General features: G+C 50.7%; 9 protein-coding genes across 9 annotated transcripts; 6 read left to right on the top strand and 3 right to left on the bottom strand.

The window, feature by feature from the left end:
* Positions 1 to 1,870: 1,870 nt before the first annotated feature.
* On the top strand, positions 1,871 to 2,500 carry ASPBRDRAFT_24924 (uncharacterized protein; the record flags this gene model as incomplete). The annotated part of the gene is made up of 1 exon (XM_067622111.1): positions 1,871 to 2,500. One exon carries the CDS (start codon positions 1,871 to 1,873, stop codon positions 2,498 to 2,500), a length of 630 nt encoding a protein of 209 aa, XP_067484477.1.
* Positions 2,501 to 2,586: 86 nt separating this feature from the next.
* ASPBRDRAFT_231583 (uncharacterized protein) lies at positions 2,587 to 2,998 on the top strand. The gene has a single exon (XM_067622004.1). It carries the CDS (start codon positions 2,673 to 2,675, stop codon positions 2,889 to 2,891), a length of 219 nt encoding a protein of 72 aa, XP_067484476.1. The 5' UTR covers positions 2,587 to 2,672; the 3' UTR covers positions 2,892 to 2,998.
* Positions 2,999 to 3,951, top strand: ASPBRDRAFT_231582 (uncharacterized protein). The gene has a single exon (XM_067622003.1). The coding sequence runs from the start codon at positions 3,106 to 3,108 to the stop codon at positions 3,580 to 3,582; it is 477 nt and encodes a 158-aa protein (XP_067484475.1). The 5' UTR covers positions 2,999 to 3,105; the 3' UTR covers positions 3,583 to 3,951.
* A 912-nt stretch (positions 3,952 to 4,863) lies between these two features.
* ASPBRDRAFT_36422 (bifunctional C97 family peptidase/thioredoxin family protein) lies at positions 4,864 to 7,019 on the bottom strand. Its single transcript, XM_067623499.1, has 4 exons — positions 6,864 to 7,019; positions 6,786 to 6,800; positions 6,512 to 6,733; positions 4,864 to 6,443 (listed from the first exon to the last, which is right to left on the bottom strand). Exons 1-4 carry the CDS (start codon positions 6,897 to 6,899, stop codon positions 4,968 to 4,970), a joined length of 1,749 nt encoding a protein of 582 aa, XP_067484474.1. The 5' UTR covers positions 6,900 to 7,019; the 3' UTR covers positions 4,864 to 4,967.
* Positions 7,009 to 8,118, top strand: ASPBRDRAFT_190555 (EF-hand superfamily Ca2+-modulated protein; the record flags this gene model as incomplete). The annotated part of the gene is made up of 4 exons (XM_067620252.1): positions 7,009 to 7,077; positions 7,200 to 7,373; positions 7,463 to 7,665; positions 7,752 to 8,118. 4 exons carry the CDS (start codon positions 7,009 to 7,011, stop codon positions 8,116 to 8,118), a joined length of 813 nt encoding a protein of 270 aa, XP_067484473.1.
* Positions 8,119 to 8,167: 49 nt separating this feature from the next.
* On the bottom strand, positions 8,168 to 10,671 carry ASPBRDRAFT_231617 (ubiquitin-specific protease UBP1). Its single transcript, XM_067622005.1, has one exon. The coding sequence runs from the start codon at positions 10,534 to 10,536 to the stop codon at positions 8,536 to 8,538; it is 2,001 nt and encodes a 666-aa protein (XP_067484472.1). The 5' UTR covers positions 10,537 to 10,671; the 3' UTR covers positions 8,168 to 8,535.
* A 72-nt stretch (positions 10,672 to 10,743) lies between these two features.
* Positions 10,744 to 11,462, top strand: ASPBRDRAFT_202245 (Alb1 domain-containing protein; the record flags this gene model as incomplete). The annotated part of the gene is made up of 3 exons (XM_067621625.1): positions 10,744 to 10,828; positions 10,902 to 11,194; positions 11,259 to 11,462. Exons 1-3 carry the CDS (start codon positions 10,813 to 10,815, stop codon positions 11,460 to 11,462), a joined length of 513 nt encoding a protein of 170 aa, XP_067484471.1. The 5' UTR covers positions 10,744 to 10,812.
* A 52-nt stretch (positions 11,463 to 11,514) lies between these two features.
* On the bottom strand, positions 11,515 to 14,334 carry vp16 (tethering complex subunit VPS16; the record flags this gene model as incomplete). Its single annotated transcript, XM_067621624.1, has 6 exons — positions 14,117 to 14,334; positions 13,954 to 14,060; positions 13,778 to 13,906; positions 13,140 to 13,728; positions 11,820 to 13,090; positions 11,515 to 11,763 (listed from the first exon to the last, which is right to left on the bottom strand). The coding sequence occupies exons 1-6, from the start codon at positions 14,259 to 14,261 to the stop codon at positions 11,515 to 11,517; spliced, it is 2,490 nt and encodes an 829-aa protein (XP_067484470.1). The 5' UTR covers positions 14,262 to 14,334.
* A 176-nt stretch (positions 14,335 to 14,510) lies between these two features.
* On the top strand, positions 14,511 to 15,936 carry ASPBRDRAFT_190551 (uncharacterized protein; the record flags this gene model as incomplete). Its single annotated transcript, XM_067620251.1, has 7 exons — positions 14,511 to 14,657; positions 14,713 to 14,862; positions 14,920 to 15,069; positions 15,122 to 15,235; positions 15,289 to 15,450; positions 15,507 to 15,661; positions 15,720 to 15,936. 7 exons carry the CDS (start codon positions 14,511 to 14,513, stop codon positions 15,934 to 15,936), a joined length of 1,095 nt encoding a protein of 364 aa, XP_067484469.1.
* Between the last annotated feature and the right edge of the window lie 410 nt (positions 15,937 to 16,346).

The following is a 16,346-nucleotide window of genomic DNA, read 5'->3' as shown; positions in this document are numbered from 1 at the left end:
AGGAAAACAGCAGGGGACAACAGGGCGGGGATTGTAAATAATTATTTGGTTGATTATCTTACGGTGTACAGCCTGCCTGCCAGGTTGGATGTATGAAACATCCGCCCGAAAAATAATCATCAGAAATTGGGGGCGTGTTTGGGGAAGGCAGACGGAGTAATTCGCCAGAGGTGATGTTTCTGATTAATATCGTCAGCCGCCGGAGAACGCGAAAAAGGATGAATGATGAGCCCCCACTAACTGACTGACTGTCGGGTATGGAGTAATATTTACCGGACCCGTATCATGTCAGCTTTTGTGTATGCCTATTGCCAGTACTAATAACTAATTAATTACTACTCTATGGTGTTGTTGCAAGTATCTACAATGTAGCAACTACAGTACACACCCAGTTGTTTTCTCTACTTGTGTTCTGCACTGGGGTCGGACGAACCAAAAAATCAGTTACGGAGGTACCACTGATGGGAAGCTCGGAGATGTGGGAGAAAACGGAGGGGAGCAGTTTGACTCATTCTTTGACACTTGAATCCCCACACTGCTCGCCCCCCCCCAATCCGAAGCTCCCCGGGCCGCGGACCGGAGGAGCGAACAAATCCGCCCAGAAATTAAATTAAAATGGAAGAACAAAAGAAAGCCGATAGATCCACGCCCTGGACCGGGAGTCTGGCTGTCAGATTAGGGTCGAATCCACCCGATGGGAATAAATCATAATAATAGATAAATATGTACCTTCGGTCCCTGGTCCGATTCAATTTCAGGAGTTCGTTGCTACATCGCACTGGACTGATCAACTCGAACATCTATCACTTTTGACAATAGTACTATCTACTACTTACTGATCACAGTAAACAATACTACTCAAGCCACTTGGTACTTTTACTGTGATTGACATACCGCCGCGACATCACCGACATCATCAACATACCTCCACACAGTGTGTCCACATACACGTCGAGTTGTTTACTTACCTTACCTGCCTACTATACTCCCGGTGGTTGGACCGCCTCAGTGGTACCTCTGCCAGGCTCTCAGTCTTCTCGTGTCCATCATCCAGCTTGATTGCTGCTTCATCCATCGTACAGCGACCGGAACGCCCCTTCCGCCTGATCGCCGCGCTTGACACGCAGGAGTTACCAGTGGATGCTTTGCTTTCAGGCCAGCATTGCGGAAAATTCCAAGTGATTCTGGCCGCTTTGTCGGGCTGGTGACTGGTAATTCCCCAGTGGGGCGACGCTCACCCACCCACACCTGAAGGAAATCCACCCAAACAAGGGAATTTCTTTTTTCGAATTAAAAAGAAAATCGATTTTCTGAAATTCAGGAAAATCAGAAAATCGAATATTCACCCATCAAAAAATAAAAAATCAAAATCGGGATTTGCTGCCAACCTCCCCCCCAATTTTATCCCTCTTTGGGAACTCCACACCTCCTTCTTCGTCTCCACGACGCCTTATCTGTTGGGAGATGCAAGGGAGTCCAGACGCCTCCCCCGATCGATCTGGCCCTTCTTCCATTTATACATTCACCTCATTTTCCTCTCTCCGCCATTTGATATCTACCGGTGGAGTGTTCCTTGATCAGCGTCATTCCCCAGACAGCTCTCCAAGCTTATTTATTTATCTGAACTTCCCCCCTCCTCCATCCTCTCATCTCTTGGGTCTCAACCTCCCCAGACCGTGTCGATCTTCTTCACCTCCACTCATCATTCAACTGTCACAGAGCTAGTAGTCTGATACTACTACTACTACTACTACTACTACTACTACTAATAATACATCCTGCGCTGCTCTGGACAACACCGAGATTCACTCCCATTACTACCTTCTACTACTACCACCTACCACTACTACTGATAACACCTCTTCTCACAATGTATCCCTTTCTTCCCTGGAGTCAGAATCAGTCTAGTGTTCGCTCCTCTCTGAGCGAGGCCACCACTAGCACCCAGAATGTCTCCTTCAGCTTCAGCTTCGGCAGTTCTTGCTCACCTACTTCGATGCCGCCTCCCCCACCACCCTCTCCCACTGATTCCTTGCTCGATATCAACCCTCGCAAGTGCTCCTTCTCCAGCGGCTATGAGATGAACAACTCGTGCGCATTCCCATCTTGGCCCAACCGCCCTTCTCTGCTGAGTGCAGACTCGGACGGTTCCACTGCCAGCGCCTACCTTTCCGATGAAGATCTCCTCCCCATCGGTGCTGGTTCCCCCTGCGAGAGTGCCATCGACGAAGAATCCGCCGCCCAGGACCCGACCATGGGCGATGTTGACCTGACGACCGAGCAGCAGATCCAGATGATTCGCGCCGCAGCGGAAGAAGAAGCACAGCGCGCGCGTTTCCTGGCTCAGGTGCAGGCCCATGCGAGAGCACAGCAGGCCATGCGGGTGGCACAGATGGCCGCGGTAGAGCGCGAAAACGCAAAGCGCAAGAAGCGCAAGGCCATCCCCGAGAGGAAGCGGCGGACCGCATCAGCTTCCAAAGCCACCGTCTGCCGCGCCTAAGAGACATCGAAAGGGGTGTCATTTCCTCTTTACTTTTTCCAGTCTTCTCCTCGTTGTAACCATGATACCCCACGACCTCGTCACCCCACGCCAACAATTTGGTCCGATTTAGCCGGAGATTAGGGCTGTCGAATGATCGACGCCGATCTGTTTCCAGCTCAGCTGTCCTGAAATGCGGCCAACACTATCCGGTTGCTTTCTTTTTCTCCCATTTTTTTTCTTTTTTTACGATCATATCCTCTTATCCCCTTTTTGGGAAGCCCCCAATCTGAGTGGTCGCCAACAAAAGCAATCAGTCAAGGTCGCCGCCACGATGACACACTTCTGGCACTTGATGCTTGGGGAATCCGGGACATCACAAGGCTCGGACTTTTCAAGAACAAGGCCATGAAGTAGCCATGATCGGGCATGGGACCGGGGGAATATGACGACAGAGGGTGCACGTGCGAAGAGGAGTGGGAGACGAAGCGAGGAGAGTTAGTTTGGTAGGCGCCCTAGCCGGGCGGAATTGGCAGGCCGGCGTTGCAGTCTTCGCGGCCTCTGATTTGGTGCCCGAGCTTTGGCTGCCTGATTACCTAATTTCCCTGTCGCAGCCGGCGCATTTGATGGAAATTGGAGATTCCCCTCTCTGGCGGCTGCTGCTGCTGCTGCACGCTGGACAGGGACTCTTCCCTCTCTCGGGCTGCCTATCATTCTTCACAACCTCACCGCCATTGTCGAGGCACCGCTCTGATCGCATATTTGGTGACTCTGACTCACTCCGATCATGCTGGCCCAAAGGGTCATGGCACGCGCTTGGATACTCGCTTCACGTTGTGCGCACTGTGTCTTTCCTTGCTTGTTGTTCTTTGTCTCTCCGGTTTCTTTTCTTTCCCCTCTTGTCAACCGGGTTTCTTTACTCTAATTATGTCCCGCTTCTGACACTGTCTCTTTTTGTCCGTCTCATGCGTTGTCGCGTCGGTGTTGGTGGTCATGGATTTAGCAACATTTCGGGATACCAGACCCAGATTCCCCCCCCCTTCAGCTGGGTTTCGTCAAGTGGATTTTTCTTTTTTCGTTCTTACTCGCGATTCCCGATCTAATTATTGCCCCTTTCTTTTTTGTTACTTTCTTTTTTCTTTTCGTCTTTCAGCGTCGGATGTTCAGATACCCCGTCTTGTATGTCATCATGTTGTTTCCTGGCGCTTCCTTGTTTTCTTGTCCCCTTCATTCTCATACCCCGAGCCTGTTACACCGAACAGCTCCCGCGTTACTTTAGATGGATTGCATTTTGCATAGCTCAGCGACATACCCCATTAATTCATGCAGCGATGGCTTTGTTTCACTTGATACCTTTTGATTTTCCTAATTAGTATGGTAATACCTACTACCATCATATGACTGAATGAAGCATAGCCACCAAATAATGAAGTGGTCAATAACATAATAATATTCTACTATACATCCTATACTATACTATCCTTATTGTATGATTCTATGTAATCTCACCACTTAAGTATACTAAAGTATACTAATTTACTCTGCATGGATGTACCCGACGCAAATGCCCATGTTAGCCCCATTCTATCCCCTTGAGTAACTAACTACTAAAAGAGAAAACTAGGTAGTGAGTAGTGGTGACTCCTGTAACACCTACCCAGTACCCAGACTACTTCCTACTACTTACATATCCCCATAGAGCATTAATGGCACGAAGCACATGCAACAGCAGGATACTAATTACTTACTTTTTCTTATCTACTATCTACTAGTATCTATTCAGTCAGTCAGCCAGTCAGCCAGCCAGCCACCACATGCCTATTCATATTATTGTTTTTTTTTTCTTATGTAGGGTACTTTATGACCGTGACCGTCATCGGTTATTGATCTATTGAATCATATCATCACGAGACGAGACTTGATTTACTAAAGTGATCAGATATAACTGTTAGTAGATGGAGATGGAACTATTGATTCATACCCCTCGATAAATACTAATAATGATGATGATGATGATGAGATGGCGGTGGCTCTGCTTATGTTAGGCAATCATTGATTGATTGACTGAGGTGAGGAGGGGGTTCGTTTCATTTGGCTGGCTGGCTGGCTTGGAGGCTAAGTTGGTGTGAGAGGTTTAGATATTGATTTGAATGGCGAGGAGGGATATAGTCCTTACTTACTTCTGTGTATGCGTATATGTGGTCTCGGAGTGTATACTTTATTAAGACATTGGTAAGTAAAGATACTGGTTAGGTGCCTACCTACTAGTAGGTTTAGTGATGGAGGTTGTCAGTAGTAGTATGGTATGGTGCTTGATATGTAAATTAAGTGGCGGCGGTATCATTGGAGACGAAGACATCAATCATCTAATACTGTAAGTAGTAGTGTAAGGAAAACAGTGTGTCATTGTGTATTAATTGAACATCCAACTAACCCTATCATCTAATTAATCATCTAAGCAGGTAGTATAAAATAAGCAATCAACAATCTACAACCCCCTCATCAACAACTCCTCCCCCACCTCCTTGATCAACGTCTCCTTCGCTACACCCGTCACATCCTTCTTCGCCACCACCGTCTCTGCAATCCCCATGGCCTTGCAGAGATCCACGACCGCGCTGTCAGGACTGGCTTGGTAGATGAGCAACCCCAGAGCAAAGAGAAGACCGTGCAAGGCCTCCTGGCTCTCTTCTTCCTGGGTGATGGCTTCCACGAGCGATGCCGTCAGCTCGACCTGGTTTTCCTCTGACAGGGGCTCGGCGTGGCCGGCGAAGCGGGCGTTGTGGTTGTGTGCGGAGAGGTTGTAGGCGAGGGAGGCGGCGACGACGCGGAGGTTAGTGTGGGAGTCGAGGAGGGAGGATGTGGTGAGGTGGAGGAGGGTTGGGAGGAGAGGAGAGGTAGTGAGTTGGTCGCGGTATAGAGGGGTGGCGAAGAGAGTACAGCAGAGTTGGAGCATGACGATGCGGAAGTTGTAGGGGCAGGTGGAGAGGGAGTGGGATGGGGCTAAGAGAGCGAGAAGGGTTGTGTGGTTGGGCTCTTCGGCGAAGTAACTGGATACGCGGGGGTCGAGGAAGAGGAGGCGGGTGAGGTCGACGAGGGCGAATTGGTTCTCTAGGGGTAGAGAGCCGGCAGTGGATTGTAGGAAGGTGGCGAAGGATGGGAGATCCTGGGGTAAGGGGGTGTCTGCTGCTGGGGTGGAAGAGGAGGTGCGGTGTTTCAGGTAGGTGAGGATGGAGAGGAGGCGAGGGTCTTCGTGGTGAGGGTGGAGTTTCTGGACGAGCTTGTCAAGAGGGGGCACTTTCTTGTACGTGACATAGTTGGTGATGGTGCGCTGGAGACTGGGGAGACGGAGTTGCTGGTGACGATGGGGAGGATGGGCCATTTCCAGGAGGAGACGGACGTTGCCTCGCAGTTGAGCCGGGTTGGCACCGGACCATTCGTCGAGCTTCTGGCCCTTCAGGAACGTCATGAAGGTTGGGGTTGCCCGGACGTTGTATTTCATGCTAACGTCCATGGCAGTACTGATGTCGACTTTGATGAGGGTGGCTTTGGCGCCTGCTTCCTCGGCGAGTTCGTCGTACGTCGGGTAGACCACTTTGCAGGGCGGACAGGTGGCCGAGGTGAAGAAGATGACGGCGCATGAGTCGGAGGCGGCAGCTAGGTGGTGCTCGAGCTGGGCGAGGTTGCTTGCGATGCGCACAGAGCCTTGAGTAACGGGGGCAGGTTGCGCAGGGGCGGTTGGTGCGCTGGTGGTGGGCATTTGAGTGCCGACTGTGCCAGCGCCAGTGCCTTGGGTTACACCGCGCAGGGCCATTTCGATCTGGGGCTTCATCATTTGCCCGAAAGGGGTGCTCAGGAAGGTCTGCGGCAGGTTTTGAATATGCTCAGGGATGCCTTTGCCGAGAGCAAACATGGCCAGATCCTGCGTGAAATTGTTGCAGTTGTGCAGGAAGAGATCGTAGGACTGGACGGCCGGGTTAGAGAGAAGACCGGGCTGGGGGTACGTGGTAGGTAAGAGGACAGAGCTCCTACCTCAGGGGTGTAGATTTCCGCCAGCGACTGGATGTATTCTTCGATCACATCCATGGGAAGCTCGGTCTTGCCAAGATGCAGCTTCTCCATGGGCTGTCCATGATGCGTACTGCCGGGGATAGCCGTCTGGATGCCTTGGCCAAAGTAATACTCGACGCCGTTCAGCACCAGCGATGTATGGTAGATGGCATCGATTTGCGTTCCCGTCAGGGCCAGCGAATACTAGACAGAGTTAAACACGAGGCGACTCTGCCACATTCAATGCGTGCCTTACCATTCGCGCAAGACCCTGTTCTGCATTAGCCTATGAACTCCTTGGCTGAACATGTACACGTGAAGCTATGGAACTCACCTTGGATAGGTCATAGACATACAGCTCGACCTCCATGACGCTGGCTGAGACGGGGCGTCTTCGAACTAAAGCTGCGGAGTATGAAATAGCACCGAAGTAAAATCCACGCAAGAAGACTGGATTGCAACTCCGAAAAGCCTGGGAGATGCAATCCTCGCCGGCGCAAACGCAGCTGAAGAAGAACAAGAGAAACCTCCAGGCATCGCGGGGTTACGTCAGCAGCCCGCCTGCCATCACGAGATTCACTTCAATCGAAGTCGATGGAAGCAACCATCTTCTTCCTCACCTCATCTTCCCCGGAGTCATTAGCGATCCGACCCTGACTCCTAACCGCAGTGCGATGTGAACCGGCGAATCCCGAATCCTTACCAGCCTACCAGATGTCCATGGCTCGTTCGCCCCCGCGCCTCATCTCCAACCACCCTTTCCCTTGACATCATCCGCAGTTTGCGACGAGCCTTACAATCACCTACAAGTATCAAAGAGCATATCGAACCAATCACTGCCATGGTAAGTCATCTACCCCTTCTTCACACCCACCGACCTACCCGAATAAATTCTATCTCAATTAATGCGCTAACCACCACCACCGCAATCAGCCCCCCAAAAAGCGCAGCGCCCCAAGCAGCGCCCCCGCGCCCAAACGCGCGCGCCAATCCAAACTCGCCAAAGAGAACGACATCAGCGCATCAGAAGAAAACGAAATCAAAGAAGTCTTCCAACTCTTCTCCGAGACCGTCGAGGAATTCGCAGACCAAAAGCAAGGCGTGATTCCCCGCGGTGATGTGCGCAAAGCCTTAGTGTACGGCCGCCCTCCCCCTCCCTCAACATTCGTCTCACAATAACGGCATCCAAACTGACGTAAACATTGTTTGAATGGAAATACAGAGCCCTCGGCCTCGACCCCACCGACAGCGAAGAACTCCACTCCATCATCGCGGCCGTCGACCCCACGGATACGGGGTACGTGCTGTACGAGCCATTTCTGGCTGTCGCGGCGGCGAAGCTACGATCTAGATCTGATGATGCGATGGCGGCGGAGGTGGATGCGGCGTATCGGTTGTTTACCAAAGGGTCAGGGGGATTGATTACGTTGAATCATTTGAGGAGGATTGCGCGCGAGTTGAAGGAGGAGGAGCTGGGGGATGAGTTGTTGAAGGATATGATTTTGGAGGCGAACGGTGGGGCTGGGGTACATGCCGGGGTTACGTTGGAGCAGTTTCATGATGTTATGACTAGGGCTGGGGTGTTTTGATCGGTTTTCTCATTTGTTCTTGGTTTGGTTTGAGGGGATATGGTGCGGGTTGGGTTGTTATTCCAGCGGGCGTTGGGTACATATTTATGCTGGTCACTGGGTGTTACTATCTGGACATGGAGTTGGGACATACAGTATGCTTGGGACTATACATGCCCGGTTATGGGGTGCCAAAAATAGTGTACTTTAGCTAGAAAGCGATAGCCAGATATGAAGTATGATATAAAGTACATACAGTGTTATACAAAACCGTGTTCAACGTCTCGTCGAGAATTCCAGAGTAAAACGTAGAGCAAACAGGCAAAAACATGTGATGAGCACTTTCTAATAGGTCGTACTCGGGGTATCATATAATGCTGATATACACAATCGGGCAGAGCAAGGTTTGCCGGCATAGGCAATCGAGACAAAGACGCATCAGTCAACGTCGGACATAAGCAGAGATTTCTCAGCGCGAGGTTCAACATTTAACGCCGTTGAGACACTGGTCGCTTGCGATACATCGGACGTGGAGTCTCCCGTGGCAGCAGATGTTGTGGACATGGTCTCCGATGGCGTGCAGCTAGAAGAAGGCGCCGAACCCTCCCCTTCCGCCATACCAGAATCCAGATCCTCTGCAGCCTCCGGGGAGTAATCCTCGACCGCCTCGTAGAAAAGCATGAAGGCGCCACCCTGAGACATGACGTTCGCTTCGCTGACCATCTGCACGTCTTCGTCGCTTAGCCTGTACCAACGCTCGGGTCTCTCCTTGTCGCCATCTGCCTCGATGACTGCGTCCGGGACATGGGCTGGAAAAGTATCTGTTGGATATTTCCTGTAACATATGTAATGGCCATTCTCATGACGGCCGTAATGGGTAATCACAGCACGTAATTGATAGCGACCGCCTGTATTCGCACCTCTTCCTGCGTGTGAGAGCATTGATATACTGGGATTAGTCTCCCAAGCTTCTAGGCTTGGTTCACTTTGGTCCTTAGAAACGCCGCCTAAGCACCATGGGTTCAAGTCGAGAGCGTTTGGAAACTTGACGGCTGCGTAATTCTTCCGGAGCATGCCTGTAGTTTCGTCGAACATGCTTCGATTGACGTGTATGACTAGGCACTGTGGAGGCCTGGCAACCACGGCCTGTCTTGATTTAGTCGTCGACACTCGATTCTTTCCGGGAATATGGCACTTCTGTGAGAGCGTTTTCTCTGCGAAATCCTCCTCTGCCAACGCTTGCTCAACGGCCTGTAAGCGCTCCTGTGCCGAGTTTCGAAGCGCATCTGATATTTTAGGTGACTCCGGGGTGGCACTCGGAGTTTCCTCATCCTCGCCGATTTGCTTCAGCAGGTTCAATAGCTGAGACTGTACACGTAACAAAGTGCATTTTGCACATTCCACACCCTCAATGGGCTCCAGATGCATGTAATGATGGAGACACTCTCGAATGTCGTACTCAACCTTCGGGCCGAGCGGTACAGTCAAGCAGTTGAAGGGAATGAGCGAGAGTCCTTCGGTCCAACCACACTGAATGCAGCCCACTCTCTGCGCAAGAAGACCTTCCAACGGATTCCGAAAAACTTGAGTTCCAGTTGACCGTGACTCCCCTGCACCATTTTCCTGTAGCTCCTGAGATAAACCAGATCCAATCACATGTTCCTGCGGTCCTGCCATCTTGAGGCCCAAGTTGCGCGTGTGTCGCCGAGTCGCCTGTTGAACTTCCAGATCCAACTGATCAACAATCTTCGAGAAGTATTCCTGCGCATCCTGCTGCTGCCAGCTGCTCATCGATTTGAGATCCGCCGGGGTCCACAGACGTTGACCATTGCTGTCTGCGCTGTTGAGTCGCTCTATGATATCCTTCAAAGCTTGATGCGTAGACAGAAGCGCCTTCTGTCCTAGCTGCTCAACGTTCTGATCCAGAAAACTCTCCAGAGACTGGAGAGACGCCAGTCCTTGTATGATGCTATTCTGGTAGCACGAATTATCCCAGTTTCCAAGCCCTGGCGGTATGTGGTTCTTGCTGCTCAAGAGGGATGTCCCGAAGCTCGAGAAAGCCGGAGCGCGAGGAAAGAGGGAGGAGAAGGAGGTATCGTCCAGGCCAAGTATCCGTTGCATCGCTTCACTCTTGGCCTCAAAGGTCAGCGAAAGAGGGTTCTCGTCGGTCGTATCGGATTTTGGTGTCTTCGAATCCAGGGCGACAATCAGTCGCGAAGGCGTCAAATGGACCAGTATATTCCAGGCTATCCGAGCCACCGACAACGAAGCTGGGCCCAAATAGCTGATGGCAAAATACAGAGTGATAGCCGTCACAAGTATAGAGGCAACGAAGGATGGGTTGCCCTGCAGTTGCTGCAATACTGTTTCATAGTTGCTGTACTGCACGCTGAAGGGATTTGGAGTGAGGAAGTTAACCCCCTCTCTGCGAGCATTCATGGCTGGTGAAAAGGAGGCAAAGTCCACGGCATAGGGACGAGGACATTGACATCACTTAGCAGAGCAGTTAAGAGGCGACGACCACGTCCCGGCGAAGTGACGACTGGATCGATTCGACGAGCCAGTGTTGCGCCGCAGAATAAGCAGCGGCCAAGTGCGCTCCAGGTGTCTTCCGCCACCCGGAAAGGTTTTATCGATAATGCCCGGCTCCACAACAAATTATTCAACCTGCGGGCATGCAGGAAAACACTAAATTAAATTTCTCCTGCATCAATCATGGCGAAATCTAGGCGTGAGTACAGCTATTCTTACGTGGAACCTGCTTTGAAATGCACGCTCAATGCTAACATTATGCCCCTGACTAGCCCAGTCAAAGCATTCCCGCGCTGCAAGGCGGGCAGCTTCCCCCAGTCTCGACGTCGACAAGTCATTGACAACTCTTCCGCGGGCCGAAGAAACTACAGTACAGCGGGATTCGATCCTATCGGAACGCGCAAATGCGGGCATCTCGAAGAAACAGTCAAAAAACAAAGCTAAATCTAGAGCGCAGCGCTTGAGACAACAAAAGGGTGTTGAAAGAGCAGAGGCCGTCATGGACCAGCTGGAAAAGAAGGTCACTAAGAGCGTGGGCCGCGCCAAAGCGGTCAAGGCTCGTGCGGTAAGGACGCCAGACTTCTCAACCTGATTGATTGAAAAAAAATGCTGACGGACTGAGTGTTTAGGCTGACTGGGAGGATCTGAACCGTAAATCGAAGTCAATGTTCGAAGCCCTCAACGAGGAGCCTGACGATAACATGGATGATGCCATGATGGACGATGCTGCGGCTTCGAAGCCAGCAAAACGAGTGTCGAAGCCGGCCCCTGTCACTCAGGCTCCCGTCGTGGAGGAACACGAAGGCATTGACGTGGACGATGATATCACCTGATGCGCGGACGTCTACCTTGCAAAGGAAATACCGCCATGGTTGCGCCAGCTTTCTACTTTCGCGGTCTAAGCTGGTTGATCATCCGTTCGATCTCCACGGCGGCTGGTCCTGAAGCCCTCGCCTGGAGGAGCTCAAGGGCGTTGACATTCTTTGCCCTGAAGGCTTCTTCGCCGGCTTTCGCAATCATGCCGCATTTCACCCACATTTCCATCTTGTCCTCCGCCGGCAGATTGGTGCATTTGGGCACAAATAACGAAGCGAGCTTTGTGTTTCCGGCTCCCAAAATCTCGTTATAGAATGGCTGTTATATATCCGTGAGCATGCGGGCGCATATGCTGGGGTCGATTGCCGGCTTACCTCCCATCCTATCGGGGACTTTTTATTTTTCCCGATTTCTTCCAGCTCGCCCCAGTCGCGCTTAGCTACCAAGGCCCTCAATCTCAACCACCAGAAAGTTTTCTCTGGCATCCTGAATTCGCTCTGTATCTTCTGTGCTCTTTTGCCGTAGCCTGATCTTATCAGTCTGTAGATTGTCTCGTTCAAGCTCAAGCCAAGAAACTCCGACCGATCTGCGAGGTCCTTGTCGAGAGCCTCCTGGACCTTCAGCAGCTGGGATGCTTCGTTTAGTAGTTTTTGCTGCAACACCACCGAAGGATCCTTTGAGTCTGACAGTAGACGTGATGCGAGCTGGAGCTTTTCAGTCTTGCGCGGTAGGTCTGTGGCGTCCAACGCCTCAGAGAGAAGGACATTCGAGCCATCAATAGGCCGGTCATCTTGGTAGAAGAGGTCTTTCAACAACTCAGTGTCCTGTCCTCGGGCAGTCGTCTCCACAAGAGCGGACGCCATAGGACGTGTATTTATCGTCCTGAAGAAACTGGCGAGGGGTAGTTTAGTCTTGAGGTGCAGAAGGACGTAGTTCACTAGGTCAATGTCTCCACTTTCGATGGCCTTATCCAAGGCAATCTCATCTTCTTCCATTTCCAAGAGCAAGGGCACTTGCTTCCCAGCTCGTGGTTCGTGATTCAGAAGCTGAGTCGCCAAGTGAGCACGTCCTTCGTCGTAAGCTGTTTGCGCGATCAATTCAAAGGATATGCCTGGTTTGCCTTCCAATCGCTGGACAATGAGCTTGCAAACGGCATCATCGTCCACTGTGGAGACCTTGACCTTTTGGCTTGCCCAATGAACGTATATCCTATCAGCAGGGAGCTCAAGGTATTCGGAAATCCGGATCGCAAGGAGGTATTCATGTCGGTTTACCAATCGCTCAATGAGCCTTTCAGGAGTAAGGCGCATATATTGCTCGTAGGAAAGCGGCAGTCCTATCTGGTAGTCTCTAACTGCTTTCAGTACCCGGAGTTTCTCGGTCATTTCAACAAATTCATCGCTGTTGTACAGGTCGAGGACAGACTTTCCGAATGAGGCTGCCTTTAGCAAGCGCTTCTGCCAATATGTGTCAAATTCATGACCAGCAGCTTTGACACAAGTGTCAACCGCCTCGGGCAAGCTTGGCCGGATACGTTGAATGTTCTCGTCGGCTTTGGGTGACTTCTTCTCCAGGAGATCTATAGAGTCCAGGAGGACTGATGCAGGTGACGTAGATCCAAGCCGAAAGATCGCCTCGGTAACATCTCGCAGACTGTCAGAGATTTGCTCCTAGACCACACGCGGATTACTTACCAACAACTTTGTGCAAGAATTCGCAGGTATCGTTGGTGATCAGACGCACACCGTCAAACTCAGGCACGACGTGGACAGTACCGTCATAGTAATATCTCGCCGCGACACCATTAGGCCCTATGAGATGTACCTCGTCTTCCCATGCGATGACAACGGCATCATCTCCGCACCAGTCGACTGTCCGAGGAGTGACTCGCGATTCTGGGTCATATTCGCTGTACTTGCTTTGGAAGTCACTGCTGACTACCCATACCTTCCCCTCAGCGGTGATTAGTGCAACGAATCGTCCAGTGGGCGACACGCTTGCATGTTTGAATGGTCCGTTCTGGAGAACTTTGTCTTCGGCTTCCGTGGGGTCGACCAAGTAGACTGTCTTGTCAACGGCCAGCAGAACTTCAACTGAGCGAGACAGCGTATAAGCCGGAGGTATTAGTGACCACGACGAGACTTCCCCTTCTGGACAAGGAGCTAGAAGCCTAGGTCGCGGCTCGTCGTAATTCGACACTGCAACCAGTTGGTTGTTTGAAAGCAGGGCAACAAAGCCCGAGGTCCAGAATCGGCAAGCTCTCACACCGTAGTCTTCAGCTCCCTAAGCGGATGTCAGTTTTAGCTGAGCAACATCTGGGTGATAAGATTACATTTCCTAGAGAAAAGGAGGTGAAGTCGCCGTGGAGGCCGAAATAGCGTCTGACAGTGCCGTCTTCCGTGATCACTAGGAGTTCTTCCTTGTCGGACCAGCCGAGACCACGAATCGTGCCGTACTCCCACTACCGAATGTTAGCAAGTGCCTGCGTGAAGTCAATAACTGACTGACATTGATTCGATTGATGTGTTTCCCCGAGCATGAGTAAATGTCAATGCTCGACTTGGCGGTCTGAGCATCGCGGAATCTATATGGTTTGCTCTCATCCCGGTGCAGCGCTGGCGGATACATCAGCATGTGTAGGACCAGGTAATTATTGCAGCATTACACATACCAATAGCCCCTCCGTATGGAGCGCCGGCGATGATGTAGTTCTCTAATTCAACATCATCATCGAAGATGGCATCATATATGGGAACTTTCCGGTAGAAGCTATCTCCCAGTCTCTCCCAATTGGCCAGAGGATTTGACGGCGCCATTGACACCGGGCAATGACATGTATAGATGGGAAGCGGTACAGATCCGATGGAGATAGTGCTGAGACAAGACTCCAGCCGGATGTTGTTGTCTATCGGGAAGCTCCTGGAGCTCAACATGCGGACGGGTCTCCGGCACTAACCGCATTGGGGTATTAGTGCCTGAGGTGGCCCGCCCATGTATCGCGCGGGTAATTATTCATGGACTATCCCAGCTGCCACCATGACAATCAAATGCAGGAGACTGCTATCATGGAGGATGGCTCAGAGATCTCGAGACTTGCCTTGGAATTGTCCGATCTCGAAGTAGCACTCTTTCTCTGTCTTGCGGCCCACCAACACTGCCGAATTGACACAACCGCCGCCAACATCCATGACGTCGCAAAGGAGCTCGCCCTGGTAATGCAGAATCCGTGATATCGTCTACAAGTTTACTAACGCCTCATGAATTTAGATATGCGCAAATACATTTGGTCTCTCTTATAGCATTCTGGATTGCTCTAGCGCTACAACTTTAGAAGACTTTCACGCTGAGTTACTCCCTCCCGGACTTTACAGGAGCAGTTATGCTCGACCTTCGCGCTCACGCATGACCACCGAGTCTGTATGTCAATTCATTGATCTCTATTTGTTTCCTGTATACCTATACTAATATGATAAGGCGGGCATGATATCCTCTTATCATGACATACGAGATCCTAAAGGACGACTCAAGTCAGTCCCTCTTGAGCACAAGCAGGAAGTCGTCAATGTTGTGATAGCCAAGAACTTCAGCCATGTGAACGACAATATCCAGCGCGAAGCTCTTGAGGTAAGCACGTTCAAATGTATATAATGAATGCTATATTGACGAGTTCATACAGTTAATGCACTCGAAGAAACTCACCACACCAGCAGGACTCTTGGAAGCCCCAACCAATTTTCTGTTCCTCCCTCTTATAGTGCGCGGCGAAGCCCAACCATTAAACGCTCACCTAGTATGTCGTCCGCCAATATCTTCCTATCGCTCAGGGGAACTAACCTAGTCTAGAACGACTACCTATTTATCTCTCATTTTCACGACACAGAAGACGGCTACGTCTATCTAGAAGAAACCAACGACTGGCTATCAGATGGCCAAATGTCCGCATCATCCGTTATCCGTAAGCCAGAAGCTCAAACGAAGAAGGGCCATCCTCATGTGGAAAGCGCAGTAAGACTGCCCTTTCATCTCGAACCCAATCCGCACTAATAGCAAAAAACAATTAGGTTATTGAACAACTACAACAACTAAGCACCACGGTTAGCATGGGCGCCGATATAGCCCGGTACCAACAAGACATAGTAGTGTTCCTTCGACTCAGTCGTGCAGTAGCTGGAGGGATATCGACGCGGTCAAACCTCCATTTCAAGTCATTTTCAAAGTAAGTCTATCCGATTCATTCTCTTTATGTCAAATCAGGCCACTGATTAACGATAAAGGCTCCTCGCCGTATTACACGGCATCGACTTCCTCACGCCTTCAATTGTAGCACTAGCAGCAAGGAAGGTCTTCCGGCATCGGATCATCGTGGCCAAGCCTGAAGAGGATAGAAGCTTACAATACGGAAGTGACCTGCACGCTGTGTCACAAGTGCTAGAGTATGCGAATCCGGATTCGATATTGGACGGGGTACTTACATTAGAAGCGCCATTGTGATATCCACGCTGCAAATATGTATATGTATCTGTATAATTCCATACAAACTTATCAACTTAACCTAACCCCCAGACTCATATCAATGCCCCAGAACCGTGACCACCATCACCTCCATCCGCGAATCCATACTTTAGTCATAAAAACAACAACCCCCTCGTAAACGAGCTACACACAGAAAAGCTGCACCCAAGTACCTTTACTTACGGATTATAATTCGCGGGTTGTGTTACATGCCAAGGTATTTGTTAGTGAAACCAGGGTGATACTATGTATATGTTCGAGTTTCGTTGTGTTTACTTGATGAATCAGGTGAAGTATTGCGAATTTCACGGTATTTACATGAAATACTGCCATGGCATGAATTGAAAGCAATGTCTAGGATATCACAAATTAAGTACACAAACAACCAA

The sequence above is a fragment of the Aspergillus brasiliensis genome, assembly GCF_001889945.1.
Source record: "Aspergillus brasiliensis CBS 101740 unplaced genomic scaffold ASPBRscaffold_1, whole genome shotgun sequence".
Lineage (NCBI taxonomy): Eukaryota > Fungi > Ascomycota > Eurotiomycetes > Eurotiales > Aspergillaceae > Aspergillus > Aspergillus brasiliensis.
Note: the sequence above shows the minus strand (reverse complement) of the source record. Positions and strands in the feature narration are given on the sequence as shown.